The sequence below is a fragment of the Cynocephalus volans genome, chromosome 8 (assembly GCF_027409185.1).
Source record: "Cynocephalus volans isolate mCynVol1 chromosome 8, mCynVol1.pri, whole genome shotgun sequence".
NCBI classification, from domain to species: Eukaryota; Metazoa; Chordata; class Mammalia; order Dermoptera; family Cynocephalidae; genus Cynocephalus; species Cynocephalus volans.
In genome coordinates, this window is record NC_084467.1 from 103,144,690 (window position 1) to 103,160,933 (window position 16,244).

Genomic DNA, 16,244 nt, shown 5'->3' on the forward strand with positions numbered 1-16,244 from the left:
TCTAGAATGTGATTTATGCCTTTTCCAATACCTTCTCTCCTTAGTTCACTGAAATTTGGCTTCTGGCCCTCTTCCTACACTTCACTGACTAGCAAATGCCACCAGTGATCCACCCTACCCCCACCCCCACCCCCACCAAAGGCTTTTCTCAAGCAGGTTCAGCCTCTCTGGACCCACCCTGTTCCCGTGGGTCCCGTGACACCTCCCCCCTGCTGCTTCTCCTCCTTGCCTGGCCGCCTGCTCCTCTCTCACTGGAGCTCGCTCCTCTGACCACCTCTTACTGCTGCTGTTCTCCTGGCCCTTTCCTCTTCTTACCCCTGGGCTTTTCCTCGGCCCTCATCACTTCCCAGTTCAGTCTCTAACAGAACTTCACACCCCTGTGGCCAGTGGCACACTGGGTGTTCCACATACCGGGTGTCTCTATCAGAGTTTGGCTGCAGAATGGACTCCTTGACTAAAATGTACAAAACCAAAAGAAAAGACAAAGACTTTCAAGCAGAACTCTGCATGTCCTCATTCTTGTTCCTTCCTCTCCCTCCCTCCGCTGGGCCCCAGTCTCAGCCCCAGTCCCTGGGCCCAGCCGGCTGGATTCTTCTTTCCATCTGCTCTTCCTTCTTTTGCCTCCAACACCCACTACCTTCTTTCCAGGCTGCTGCACTGACCTAGCCCTGGTCTTATCAGCTCTTTCCTGCCTGGTCTCTTGACTTCAGACCCAACCTCTTTAATCAGCCTCCAGGTGGCCTCCGTGGGTTTTTCCTTCTAAAACCCTGATCTGACTGTGGGCTCCTGTTTAGAAATCTCTATTCTCACCACCAACCCCTCCAACTGTCTGCAGCAGGGGGTTTCAAACTTTATTAGGAAGAGATGGGGGAAAGGAACCTCCTTTCTTCATACAAAAATCTTTTGCTGAGCAATATAGAAAACATTTGGTTGAAGCAAGGGGGGATTACTCAGGCCATCACTTGCCTTCCCTCTGCACCCCTTGGTATGCACATGAACACACATACTCATGTGAAAGTTCCCAGGTGCCTCCAAGGGGCTGCTAAGGCTCCAGAAAGAACAGCTTGAAAATTCTTGGTCCAGAGAGTCAAGTGCAAGCTCCACATCACAGTACATGGGACTTCAGGCTACCTTTCCCTTCTCCTCCCACCACTCACATATGGAACTCAACATCTAGTCATATTAGACACTTCTCTCAGCTTGCCAAACATATCAAACAATTTTGTACCTGAATGCATCTCCTCCTGCTGGCTCCTCAAGCTTCAAGACTCAGCTCAAGTCACCAACTTACTGGTTTTCTTAGATTTGCCATTAACAACTATTCCATCCAGGGAAAACTTATAGTGTGCAAGAACACTTCATATTTACTATGTTCTGGGGGAACCCTCTATACAAATGCTGTCACAGCACTTAGCACATTCTACTTGGCCACTGTTTCTCAGGTCTGCAAGTACCCTAAGTGCAGGGGCCAAGTGTTACTCATCTTTGAATCCCCTAACGCCTGTCACCACACTTTCAATGCTGTAGAGACTGACTAAACGTTTATTGAAATGAACTAAGAGAAGGGTAAAGTTGGAGATGCAACCACTGAGCCTGAACAGCAGAGGAACACAGAGTGAAATCATCAACTTTTTTTTTTTTTTTCATTTAGTTTTCCCTTTGCTGGCTCAGTCTGGATATAATCGCAGGGCAAATTCAAAAAGTCCTAATTCCAAATTGGTAAGATTAAAATAAAGAAGATTAACTGATGCAACCTAATTTAAAGGCATTAAGATGCAAAATTTGGTCCAGATTTTTGAAGCTGATCTTAAAACCATCCAGGAAAAAAAAAAAAAGAATAAATATGAAATAAAGCCCTTTCGATAGATTTCTTAATATTGCAAGATCCAGAAGCTCTTCAATGTTCTGACTCTTCCAGCAGACAAAGTGCTCCCTGCCCAGGAACCCAACCCCTCTGGTAAAAGCCCTTGCATCCACTAGATGTCCAGAGAACCACTTCTGTCCAATTACCTCGAGAGCTGTACTTGATAAAATGTAGGCAGCGGAAGACTCACCAGGGAAGTGTGCCAGAAATCCAGCTTCCCAGGGACCACCCCAGGAGTCTCTGATTCAGGACTTCTGGGATGAGGCCCAAGAATGTGTACTGTAGTGTCTGAAGCACTGCTCTAGAATGGCAGAGGCACTGTGATGTAAAGACCATGACACTTGAGCTTAGCAACAGGGACAGGTCCTGAAGAGGGACCCACCTGTACTGAGACTCCCTGGCTCACCTCCCACAAACCACACCTCCACTCAACCGCCAGGACCACCACAGCCCTCACAAGAGGGGAACACTAACACAAGGGAAGGCTCTCAGGCCACTTACCACACCTCAGTGACGGCACGAAGGCCACCCTCCAACCAAAGCCAGGGGACCAAGACCCACCAGAGAACCTGCCCCCAGCCCAGCTGAGGCAACCAGCAACAGGAGTCAGCCCTGACATGGAGACTGGTGGGCTTGGGAGCCTAGACAGTGGAGTCTGAGGGTCATGGGAGATAGCAGAGGAGCCAGGGAGGATTTCAGCTCTCCGTGCCACTATCACCTTACCCCAGGTCTAAACACGTCACTCAACCTCCCCAGGACCCTTTCCAGGTCTTCACTTGAGAAAACATCTATGGTGGAACCCAGAACTCTCTAGATTGGCCTCATCAACACACCCTAGGACTCTTTCTGGGCCCCACTATAAAGCAATCCACACTCAGTATCCTCACCTATGAAACGGGAATCACACCACCTATTAACCACCTAGCACTTCTGAGGGACTGTGAAGTAATATGTGATGAAGCATCTTGGAAATTATAAAATACCACCAAAAATATTATTATTATAAGAAATAATTAAGTCCAAATTTCTCTAGTTCATAACTTTATTACCTTGGACGGAGAGCTCATTATTTCAGGTGTCTTCTACAAATGAAACCAGATCAGTACCTGAAGAAAGCAATGTCACTGAAGGGGGCCACAACTATGGCTCATAGAGAAGGCGGAGCCCAGACTCATAAGATACAAATGATTTCCATGAAATCTCCCAATTTTTAAAATGAATTTCTAATTCAAGAGAATGCAGAACACTGTGCAGGTCAAAGAAAACATGTCAATAAGCAGGATTCGTTTGTGCAGCACCTGTCTGTGACCTGCTGGACGATGAGGTCTTAGGAGACACATGTCCTGTACATCCCTCGGCTTCCTCTGGCTGCAGGCAGGGTCATCTTTAACTTCACATGGAAACCTAGTCCCCACACTCTCCCAGCATCTGACAACCTTCACCATCAGATAAAGAACAGGAACAAGAGGCTCAGAGAGACTGACCGGTGGGTTGGATGTTGACCACGGCTCCCTCGGAACGCTTTCGGGTCATGGCATACCACGACCCATCCGGATCCTGGATCCACTCGGCAGCCTCACAGTAGAATTCGCCCTGGTCGGAGGGCTGTAGGTGGAAGATGGTGAGGCGGAAGGTGGTACTCCCCAGCTTGTCCAGCCGCACCTCCCCCAGGTTCTGCCTCTGGGCATATTCGCTGCTGGAGTGCAGCACGAAATCTCGGCTCAGGGAAATGACCTCCACAGGCTTCTCACCACCTTTCTGCCGGAGCCAGGCCACAGACAAGTGGCTATGCTGGAACGTCTCTGTGGCCACCTCACAAGTGAGCTCCAGTGGGTCCTGCTCCACTTTGTGCAGGGTCTGGGGCATGGCGGTGGTCTGCAGGGAGTCTGGGATCACTGCAACAGAGAAATGTCCCAAGAGGGTATGGTCACAAAGCCACAGAATCTTAGACTCCAGGGGCTGAGCTCCCAGTCCACACAGGCACACTGTGTGTTAAGCTCCCAGTCCATGCAGGCACACTGTGACTGTGTTCCTAACAGAGTCAGCCTTCAGCAACTGGCTAAGGCCACAGACAACCCCTTGTGGCGAGTAAACAGAAAGAGTTCTCTGTTTGGATTTGGAATGCACTTTTTTGCACTTATACTTACCTATTTGATATTTTAATAACAATCAAATAAAATATGGGCTGTATTTTGTTTTACATAATAAACAAACTCCCTGAAAATACTACGTAAGAATGATATTTTTTTAGGTCAAATAAAATTGGTTGTTGATTTTGATATTGCTTTGAGACATTTTAACTTCACTTCTGACTGCTCTTCAAATGGAGATGGCTCCCGGAACTTTTTGTTTACATTTCCTTACAACTTCCTCATTTTTTCCCCTTCTACCAACTCCCCTTCCCCAGCTTACTTTAGCAGTACATTGCTCTAGGAAGGCTATTCTTCAAAAAAAAATGTTTTTGGTAGAGACAATCGTCATTATCCCCTATTTTTAATAAGTTTAATTTTCACATAATTCTTTGATCAAAGTGGTCCACATAGGAAAGAACCCAAGGTCCAGGGATGACTCAGGCAAGTGAAGAGATTTCCCCTGCGGCCCTTGGTCAGAATTTTACCCTGATCCTTACATCTGGAGACTAAACACCACCACCTCTCTGTCTGAGGAGGGCACCCCAATCACAACTAGTGTGTGTTTTCTCCCTGTACTCCTCCCAGGATTGGGTCTTAAAAGTCTGATGTTAGGATACAGACTTACTAGAGAAAGAAAAAAGTAAAGGAAGGGCAATATTTGTGTTAATAAAAGAACTGTCAATGGCCCCTGTTTAACGTGTTAATAAAAACTGGAAATGAAGACTGAGGCAGAAAAACAGAACAGCCTTGACATTGTTAACCCTTTCACACTGGTCAACACTGTGGCCAGTGCTGTCCACATGGAAAGCTCCCGCTCCCTCTGCCTCGTGCTTCCTAACCTCATTCCAGGAACACCAAGGGCGACAGCCAGTTCACAATTCCTTACTCATGGAGCCACAGGTCTGAGCAAGGACCCACAGCCACACCCGCTTCCTGACTACTCAGCAGCATCCCGAGTGTCCCAGAGCCTGTCCTTTCCAAGAGGTTCCACCTCTCTTCCAGCTGGTGTCACATGCCTCATCCTCCTCATTTCCTCAGATCATCAACCACAATGTCCTTGCCTTACATTTTCATATCCCCTTGCACCAGCTAGAGGGTTAGTTAACCTCTGAAATTCTTAACATCTGCATTACATCTTTTCTAACTCTCAGCCTCAACCTTCTATTACTTACAAGTGAACACAGAAATTTTATTCACTTATGCTACTCATTGATCTATAAAATGTTTGAGGAGCTTGGGTTTTTTTTTTTTAAAGTCAAATGCAGGGTGTAAAACAAAGTTGCATTATAAAAAAAGTGACTCAGACCAGACAACGCTATGTGAAAACAGCACCTCCTTACCCACTAGGTTCATCTTCGCACTGTAACTCCCAAAGTATGGCCCATCAGTGTTGGGTGTGTGGCACTCGTACTCCCCAGCATCCCGGGCCTGGAGATCCATGATGTGCAACAAGGATGAGTTCCCTTGAACTCTTTCCACATAGATCTTCCCACCACGGACGCGTTGGGTATAAATGGCGTAAGGGAAGGAAGAGTCCACGGTGCTAACGATCTGCACCTCACGCTCCGGGGCAGAGGGCAGGTAGATGGACCACTGGAAATCCTGCTCAGAAGGTCCCTTGTAGCCACTCACATTGCACCAGATGGTGATATGGGAGCCCTCTGTGCGATACAAGGGTCCTTCCTGAACGGTGACCTGCCGCTGTGCTGACGCCATACCTAGGGGAGAGAGACACACACAACATATTCACTTAACTTCTCAGACCAAAATGCAGAAGAGGCAGCAATCTCCAAAGGGTTTGTTATTTGTGTGACATAATAATATAAACAGCTTACCAGCCCTTTCAGAGGTGCTCTGTGATTTATAAATATTAATTAAAACACTCTGTGGTAAAGCACTGGCCCTAATTTGCATATATGGGAATTTGATCATGCAAAGACATGATTTTGTAACTTACTCAACAGCTGACCCTCGGGAATTGCATTTAGTCCCTGTTTGTCATTTATGTGACAGTTTTATATCTATTTATTAATGCTATTTATAAAGTTTTTAATGAAATGAGCAGGAAAAGTAGAATCCTTCACACAAGTTCACATGAAAACAAATAAAAGCAACCATATTGCAATCTGGCTGAAATTACACACTTCTTTCTTGATTAGAAGGTTGGGGGGAGAGAGTCCTGGACTCTTTTGGTGCGACACCCTGCATTTTCCAATGTAGCTCCTCCCCAGCACCATCCTAAGGAGCATAAGCGGAGGGAGAGCGGAGCTCCTGCAGGCTGCTGCTGCTTTAAGTGAGCACACACAAATATGAACATGAAGGGCTGAAGCAGATCCCTACCGCCCAGACTCCCACAGACTGACAAAATGGGAAACTGACAGTGCACAGCAAGAACCGTAACAAGGACAGTCAGGCTGCCCTCAAGTTTGCAGCTCTTACTGGCCCACTGACCCCTGCCTTCTGACTGAGAGAAGGTTCTCCAAGGTCACTTCTGCTGCCTCCTCCTTGTTTGTCTTACCATGGCAGCTCCTTGCAGACGGGAGCAGAGATAAAATATGGTGAGTCTAATTTCTCATTCCATGCCAACATGACACTGATTGTGCCTGAGCCACTCAGAAGGTGGGAGGGCACACCCCCATGCCCTCCCCCCACCCCAACAGCAGCCAGGTGCGGCAGTGCAGTAGAACGAGCAGGTGAGTTCTAGTTGCAGTTTTGCCACAAATTAGAACTGTCTGTATGGTGTCTGACAAGTTACTCTTCACACCTTGATCTTCTCATTTATAAAATGATTTCTTTTTTTTTTTTTTTTTTTTTTTTTTTTTTATTTTATTTTATTTTATTTTATTTTATTTTTTTATTTTTTTATTTTTTTAAATTTTATTTTGTCGATATACATTGTAGCTGATTAATGCTCCCCATCACCAAAACCTCCCTCCCTCCCCCCTCCCCCCCTCCCCCCCAACAATGTCCTTTCTGTTTGTTTGTTGTATCAACTTCAAATAATTGTGGTTGTTATATCTTCTTCCTCCCCGCCCCCCGGATTGTGTGTGTATGTGTGTATGTGTGTGTGTGAATTTATATATTAATTTTTAGCTCCCTCCAATAAGTGAGAACATGTGGTATTTCTCTTTCTGTGCCTGACTTGTTTCACTTAATATAATTCTCTCAAGGTCCATCCATGTTGTTGCAAATGGCAGTATTTCATTCGTTTTTATAGCTGAGTAGTATTCCATTGTGTAGATGTACCACATTTTCCGTATCCACTCATCTGATGATGGGCATTTGGGCTGGTTCCAACTCTTGGCTATTGTAAAGAGTGCTGCGATGAACATTGGGGAACAGGTATACCTTCGACTTGATGATTTCCATTCCTCTGGGTATATTCCCAACAGTGGGATGGCTGGGTCGTATGGTAGATCTATTTGCAATTGTTTAAGGAACCTCCATACCATTTTCCATAGAGGCTGCACCATTTTGCAGTCCCACCAACAATGTATGAGAGTTCCTTTTTCTCCGCAGCCTCGCCAGCATTTATCGTTCAGAGTCTTTTGGATTTTAGCCATCCTAACTGGGGTTAGATGGTATCTCAATGTGGTTTTGATTTGCATTTCCCGGATGCTGAGTGATGTTGAGCATTTTTTCATATGTCTGTTGGCCATTTGGATATCTTCCTTAGAGAAATGCCTACTTAGCTCTTTTGCCCATTTTTTAATTGGGTTGCTTGTTTTCTTCTTGTAAAGTTGTTTGAGTTCCTTATATATTCTGGATATTAATCCTTTGTCAGATGTATATTTTGCAAATATTTTCTCCCACTCTGTTGGTTGTCTTTTAACTCTTTTAATTGTTTCTTTTGCTGTGCAGAAGCTTTTTAGTTTGATATAATCCCATTTGTTTATTTTTCCTTTGGTTGCCCGTGCTTTTGGGGTCGTATTCATGAAGTCTGTGCCCAGTCCTATTTCCTGAAGTGTTTCCCCTATGTTTTCTTTAAGAAGTTTTATTGTCTCAGGGTGTATATTTAAATCCTTAATCCATTTTGAGTTGATTTATAAAATGATTTCTAAGAAGACTCTGCAGAGGACCAGCATGTGTTCCAATTCTGGCTTTGTCACTTATTAGCTATAACCTTGGATAAGTTACTTAACCTCTCTGAGCCTCAGTTTCCTCATCTGCAAGATGGGGATAATAATGCATGCCTCATAGAGTTATTGAGAAGACTGAATAAGATAACATCTACCAAGCCCCCTAGCCAAGGGCCTACCCCACAGTTAGTCCTCAATAAAGAGCTGCTAGCTAGGACCCCTTCTGGCTGGAACACTCTGTGGCTCTAGGTCCACAGAGGACAGGATTTGGCCAATGATCACTCAAGGACATTTCAATGATTTCTTGATAATGACACCATCTCTGGGCCACCCACCTCCACTCACAGCTGCAGCTCACTCCCATGAAAGCTTCCCTTTTTTCCCCCAAATGGGAATGGCAGCTGCCCCATTGTAAACCTATCTGAAGTGGATCCAGCTGGTGAACAGCCGGGACAGCTCGAACACTGTGGGATGCAGCTCTCAGCCCTGCTCAGTGGTGGCTATACCTCAAAGCAAGCAGATCTAATCTGCAGATGACAGACATAAAAACAGTCACTATGAGGAAAGGCCAGTGGCTTGCAAACTTTTATTCATGCAGAACCTTTTCTCCCAAACAAAATCTTACGCAGAACCCCATCTTGGCTTCAACAGAAGCAGAAAAATTTTTTTAAATGGGCAGGGGGAAAGAATAAATAAATGGAACAAAGCGGTACATGACTTAATACATTCTGGTTGATGACGTTCATTACTATATTTAAAGTCATCAAGAAGAAAACTAATTAGTAATTTTCAGTATGTTAAAATTTTGTGTATAACATTTTGACTATGTGTACTCTTTTTATGACAATTTAAAATACATACACACATATGGTGACATGTAAATCAAATGTCTGCAGTACTACTGAAAAGCAGAACATTGTGAAAACAATTTAACTACATTCATAACATTTAGGTCCCCTTTGCATTTCAGTGTTCTAAGACAAAACAGCGACAACCACTCCCCACCTGCTGCAAAAAGGCTGGAGGTAGGTCAGGGTGCACCAGCATCTTCCTTTAAGGATTACGTCTCAACCCTGGACCCACACGGGAATCACCTGGGAGCTTTAAAAAACAACAGTGCCTGGACCCCACCTGACATAATTGGTCTGGGGTGCAGGCTGGGCATGAAGATTTTTAAGAGCTCCTCAAGTGATCATAACCAGGTGTAGCAGGGTCAAGAACTGCTGCTGTAAGGTATCTCTACCTACATGGGTCAGCCAGGTGCCCAAATGAAAGAATATTTCCTAACATAAGGCTCTCAATAGCTTTAAGCTCCTCCCTTCTGCAAAGACTGTAGTGATATGGTGGAAGAAAGTTTCATTCTCCTCTGGTCGTCTTCTGTGCAGGAAGAAGCTGCTGAGGCCATCAGATACTGGCTATTGTGATGCAATAAGGAGTTTAAACAGAGTGCATTCTATTTACAGACCTTACAATAGCACTTGATCAGCAGATCATAAACATACCACACACACGCACACACGCACACACGCACACACGCACGCACGCACACGTGAGCACACAAATGCACGCAAAGGTAAAGTGTTAAGTGGCCCAAATGAGCCAGGGCAGTAGGGTCAAAACAATTTGTCCAGGCCAGCCAGAAGCAGCTTATAAATAGCCCTGACAAATAAATGAATACTGGATTGTACTTTAACCACACATATTCAGCTGTGCCTGTTTATTAAATATCTCCTTAATTTCCCTCCTGTCCCACAAAAGGGCCTTTGACCCCTGAAAATAATGCTGCACTTAGGAAATCGATCTTAATATAGAAATAAAAATTAACGTTTTCTTCTCGGCAGTTTAATTTTCCTTCCATACCCGACCTTCTCTATCTCCTTCTGATACTGCCCCTGCTATGCAGACCTCTGCTGCCTTCAACCAGAACCAGGTACCCACCCATAGCCAAGACTTCCTCTGACCCATGGCCCTTTCTGTCCTTCCCTCTCAACCTACAACAGAAGGCACCTCCCAAACAAGGATCACTGTTTTTTAACCTTAGACATTCTAACTCTTTGGATTACTTTGCAATAAGCAAATATCACTTCTGTAATGTAAAAAGAGTAAAGTGTTATATATGACTGTGTATAAAAAGGACTAGAAAGAAAATACTAGGTGATAGGATGGAAAGTGATTTTTATTTTCTTCTTTACTCCCTCCCCCAGTCCTCTGCAATGAGTAGGTACTAGGTTTTATAACTAGGAAAAAAAATTTAACCAAAAATAAAAATAATGCATGATTGTAGTATAAAATTTTCTTCTGTATTCAGTATTGAAGTAAAATAAAAAATACTTATTTGGTTCTTGTCCCCAGTTCCTAAACCCCTTGGAATTTCCTAAACAACAGGAGTGACTTTTGTTATTCACAACAAACCGCTTTTGGCCATACCAGACTTTATGTTAACAAGGGGACTCAAGGTGGGCCCGTAGTTTCAGAGAGGGGGTGGCCATGCTTCCAGGGTTGGAACTTTCAGCTCCACCTCCAGAACTCCAGGAAAGAAGGGGGACTAGAGATTGATTTCAATTACCAATGGGCAATGATTTAATCAATCATGCCCTTGTAATGAAACCCTATATAAAAACCATAAATTACAGGGTGAAGAGAGTTCCCAGGTTATGCTGGGAGGGTGATGCACCAGAGAAGGCATGGAAGCTCTGCAGTAACCCCCCATACACACACACACACACCTTGGCCTATGCACTAAATAGGGCTGACCTGGGTGGCCAATAACAAATGTAGCAATGACAGAGTGTGACTTCCAAAGCTTGGTCATAAAAAGACATCAGGGTTTCCACCTTGTGCTATGGATCACATACTCTGAAAAAAACCAAACACCATGTCACGAGGACACCAAAACAGCCCCATGGGGAGGTCTACATGAGGCCTCCTGCTGTCAGCCATGCTAACCTGCCCACATTTGACTGAGCTACCTGGGAAGTGGATACTCCAGCAACAGTCAAACCTTCAGATGACAGCAGCCCCACACGACATCTTGACTGCAACCTCCTAGGAGGAGATCCTGAGCCACAACTATCCAGTTAAGATGCTATGGAATTCCTGAGCCACAGAAACTGTGCAAGATAATACATGTTTATTGTTGTTTTTAAGCCTTAAGTTTTGGGGTAATTTGTTGTGCACCCAACATATCACTAATATAGACACTTGAAGGTCCTAAGACTGAATGCAAAATTTGTGTTACATGCACATGTGTGTATTCTTCTGGGAAAAGGATCCATAAATTTCAGAAGATTCTCAAAGGAATTCAAGACCCAAAAAATGATTAAGAATCATTGCTTCAGACAATAAATAGTCAGTGGCAAGGCCATGTGCTTTTAGATTGAGTTTTGACAGTCCCAAGTCACAAAGACACATGATATCACTTAACTAGTTTTTCAAGGTATTGCTTGTCTAAGAGGCTCCCACTTTTTCTTTGTATTCAATCCGAGATTAACCTGACTAGTGGCAGTATGATTCAGGACTTAGTGAGCAGGGAGGGGCCACTGTGCCTGTGAAAGCCAGTTTCACATGCATTATTGGAACATGCCTTGGCTCAGAAACCTAAATTTCAAGGCACAGGATCCAATTTATATATTAAAGATGCATGACTGGGCACATCCAAGAGTCAGAGGATCTACCTCACTGTTTTACATCTACTCTGCCCATTGTGGCCTCTACAATCATCAGAGCTCATTCAGCACCCTGTTGTCCCAAATCCTGCATGTGACTCAACCGCACTAGTACACATATTGCTTTATCTATAAAATGGGAATAATGTAAGGCACCATGTATCAATCTCACAGGGAGCCTTACAGACCAAATAATTTTGTGAAAGCCACCAAATGAATACTTTTAAATTTCATATCATTCCTACCAATGTGAGATAATCTAAAAACAGAAAAAAACTTCATAAATAAAATAAATTAAAAAGAACATTAATGTGTAACTTTGTCATTTTTTTTTTTTTTTTCGTGACCGGCACTCAGCCAGTGAGTGCACAGGCCAGTCCTATATGGGATCCGAACCCGCGGCGGGAGCGTCGCCATTAATGTGTAACTTTGGATTAAAAACACAAAACTGCATATGCAGTAAAATTTTGTTTTAAAAAAAAAATCCTGTACCTAAAAATGTGACCAAACATTAATGATATTGGGCCGAATCACTGAGTAGTAAGAATCTGGATGATTTTCCCCCTTTCCTGTTCTCTATTTTCCCACTTTCCTTTTTCTTTTTTCTCTATTTCCCCATCTTTTTTAAATAAGCAAGGACAGCTGACTTTTGAACAATGTGGGGGTTAGGAGTGTTGACCCCTCACACAGTTGAAAATCCACATAGAAATTTTCACTCCTCAAAAACTTAATTAACAGCCTACTGTTGACTGGAAGCCTTACCAATAACATAAACAATCAATGAGCACATATTTTGTTATATGTATTATATACTGGGGTTTTTTTGTTTTTGTGTGGTTTTTTTGGTGGCTGGCCAGTACAGGGATCGAACCCTAGACCTTAGTGCTATCAGCACCACACTCTAAACAACTGAGCTCACCAGCCAGCCTTACTATATGCTTATGATAAAGTAAATATTCTTACAGTAAAGTAAGTCAGAGAAAAGAAAATGTTAAGAAAGTCACAAGAAAGAGAAAGTACTAGACAGTATTTATCAAAAAATCTGCATGTACATGGACCCATGCAGTTCAAACCTAGTTTGTTCAAGGGTTAACTGTAAATGTTGCTTTTAAAATGAAGATAAATGATCATAATAATTAGCACTCTAGTGTGCCAGGCACTGTCCTTAACTGCTCTGCATACATCATCTCATTTAATCCTCCCAGCAACTGAATGAGGTCAATTTCATTACAGCCACATTTACCAGATGAGGAAATGGTCTTCAAGGTTAAGTAACTTTCTCCATGATACAGAATGTGACTAATAGTTTTCTTAGTCTGCAGCTCACGCTGAATATGTTCTGTGAATATCAGTAATAAGTGATAAAGCACTGATTGGATCTTCTTGCCCACATGATCCTAAAAAATATGACGGTGAATCTGTACAACTCAAGTTAAAAATGGGAGCTTAACTGCTACAGCTAAATAGGTGGAGACCAAGCCAACTAAGCGCTTCATAAAATTTAAAGGCTCCAGAGGGAGAGCAGTCAGGAAGGCCACCTCAGCCAGCACACCAGTAACAACGTCTGGGATGCCCACCTGTTAGCCTTCAGCCAAAGGAGGACAAGAAGTGGCAGGAGCTCCAGGGACGGGAAGACACGAACCTTGGACCTCACCAATAACGAAATCTAGCACTTTCTGAGGCCCAACCAGGTAGCTGGCACTGTTCTAAGTACTCTGCAGGTATTAATTTTAACCTCACAGCAGCCCTGTGAAGTATATACTCCTAGCAACCTCACTTTACAGATGTAGAACTTGAAGCAAGGAGTCAGGGAGTAAAAGGAGCCAGGCTAATGACACCTGAATTATGAAAAACACTTTAGCAAAGAAGGTCCCCGCTAGGTCAATGTAACCACCATCCACGGACAGTCCAACTAAGGTCCAGACAGCACAGAGAGAGCCACAAAGTCAGAACAGCTTGAGGCTCATCTTCCCAAGACCACAGGCACAAGGACATCATCTAGGTCCTAATTTTCACCAGAAATGTCCCCTGAATCAGTCATCAATTCCCATGTGATAAGTGCAGTGCCACAATCTAGCAGCAAACCTAAAGAATGGAGCTAATTCTGGTATCTTCCCTCTCATTGCCTCTCACAGCATAGTCAGTAGCTGTGAGACTTGGAGCTGGTTACTTAACCTCTCTGTGCCTCAGTTTCCTCGACTGTAAAATGGTATAATCTTCATAGCATTATTGAAGGATTAAATGACTTGCTGCAATGAGAACTTAATTTCTGGCATATAATAAGTGCTCACAAATGTTAAGCTACCAACTGTAGTAGTAGCAGTAGTAAGTGATATTAACTCTAGCTATGGAACTAATTTCTCACACACACTATGGCAGTTGTATTTTCCAAACATAATAGTAACAATATCTCTCATCCCACATGCTCTTCTGTAATGTCACCATGCCATACTCCCATCAAGAGGTAGAGTTTAATTCCCTTTGGATCTGTGCAGGCTTGTGACACTGTGACTTCCGAGGCTAGGTCATGAAAAGCAATGCGGTTTTCATTTTGCTAGCTGGTGCCCTGAGCCACCATGTAAAGAAGTTCAATGGTCCTGAGGCTACTATGCTGTGAGGGAACTCAACGCACACGGGGAGGCCATGTTTAGATGCTCCAGTCCAGGGCCCCAGCAGAGTTCCCCATCAACAGCCAGCACCACCTGCCAGCATCTGAGTGAGTGAGCCTCCACTGGGAGCAGCCTCCCCACCTGGGAATCTCCCCAGCTGAGGCCCCCACCATGCCTGCATTCATGCCTGAATTCCTGACCACGGATTCTGTAAACACAACGAATTGCTTGCTTTAAGCCACTCAGTTTTGGAGTAATTTGTTACACAGCAAAGATAACTGGTACATAAGCTTCGCTTTCAATTAACATTTTTCAGTACCTATTATAAGAAGGATATCAGGACAGTATCCATAAGGAGGAGGTGAATAAGACATAGTTTTATCTGAAGCTGACAACCCCAAACGAAATCTACATAACTAATTATTATTACACAACAGGATATGATGGCAGCGAGGCGCAAAGCAAGGTTAAGCCCTCTCAGAAGGAGGCAGTAGGTACAAAAGGCTTCACAGAAGTAGTGATACTGAATTGAGTCTCCAAGGATGCGAGGGGAAGTACATGCCACATGAAGACACTGTAGCATGTTCCAGTATTAGCAAGGAGCTGGTCAAGGTCTCTTTTGTCACAGGACTGGAGGGCACATTAGGTGGAAAGGGCACTGAAACACATGATAAGAAAGTCAAACACTTCTTCTGGGACAGGGAAATTAGAAAGAGGCTAACAGAGGTAAGTAAGGAGACAGATCAGATTTGTGTTTCCGAATCATCAATCCGGTGGCAGCTGGAGGACAGAGCAGAGGGCACAGCTGGAAGCAAGGAGACCAAATTAACAGTCAAGTGAGACAAGATAAGGCCCAGACCTGGTTTTAAGTCCAAGGGCAAAAATATCATTCATTCTTTCTTTTATCTGAATCCCCAGTGGTACCTAAAATAGAGCTGGTCTAAAGATGAGGATTATTAAATGTTAAATTATTAATGCTGCTTCTAAGAAGGTGTAACCACCAGCTACAGAACAAGCTAGGAGGACTGCAAGCCTGATGATTCCACCTCTCTGACCCTGCACTGCTGAGTCACCACACTGCCAAACTGCCCTGCATCAGAATGTGGAACTACTGAGCCCCGGGCTGCGTCTCTGCTGCTAAGCTGCTGCCTAATTTGCTCCTTACTAAATGTTGATGCTGCCTCCTTAGAGGACTGCTCAACTATGACTCCAGAAATATTTTAAAGATTATAATATTTGCTTAGATTATTTAGTTACAAGTTTTAAAAAGTTTGAGTATTACAAGCCTTCGATCTCTTCTATCACTACTACTAATCCTGATTCCCCCCTCATTTCCCTAGAGATTGGCGCTACTATGACTTAAGGATGTATTTCTCCAGACTTTAAAAGAAAATACTTTTACATATGTAACCACTGAAAATTTACAGTATCATTCAGCATTTTCACATAAACAATGTAAATGATTATCTCTGACATTGACTTATGTTCCTTGGTTGTCCTCCTCAATGTTTTTGGGATCAAACAGTTCTATTTCCTTCCCTATATACAGCTGTATAGTATTCCACCACAGGGTTATATCACATTTTCTTTATTCCCATATTGAAGGATATTTAGCATATTTCTAATGCTTTTTGCTATAACCAGAAAGCCCTTATCCTTTCACAGACCTCCTTCCTCTTGTCCTTTCCTCACCTGAGTTTACAGAACCCCAAGCTTCTCTCTCCATGACCATTTAAACCTCAGGGAAGACCTTGTCACTTCCAGGATGTGCCTGGCTCTTCCATTCCATGACATGTTTGGTACCCGGACTCCTCAAAAGACCGTACCTCCTGTTCTTCTATCTCTGCTCCTCCTCTCCTCACACCTTGCTCCACTCCTCTCCCAGAAAAGGTGGG

General features: G+C 43.7%; 1 protein-coding gene across 1 annotated transcript in view; it reads right to left on the minus strand.

The window, feature by feature from the left end:
• The window catches only part of IGSF3 (immunoglobulin superfamily member 3), a 90,327-nt gene that overhangs the window by 35,362 nt on the left and 38,721 nt on the right, over positions 1 to 16,244 (minus strand). The window contains exons 3-4 of the mRNA XM_063104496.1: positions 5,337 to 5,714; positions 3,349 to 3,759 (exon numbers count right to left, since the gene is read on the minus strand). Of these exons, the coding sequence (XP_062960566.1) occupies positions 3,349 to 3,759; positions 5,337 to 5,714 (789 nt within the window). The remainder of the gene's footprint in view (positions 1 to 3,348; positions 3,760 to 5,336; positions 5,715 to 16,244) is intronic.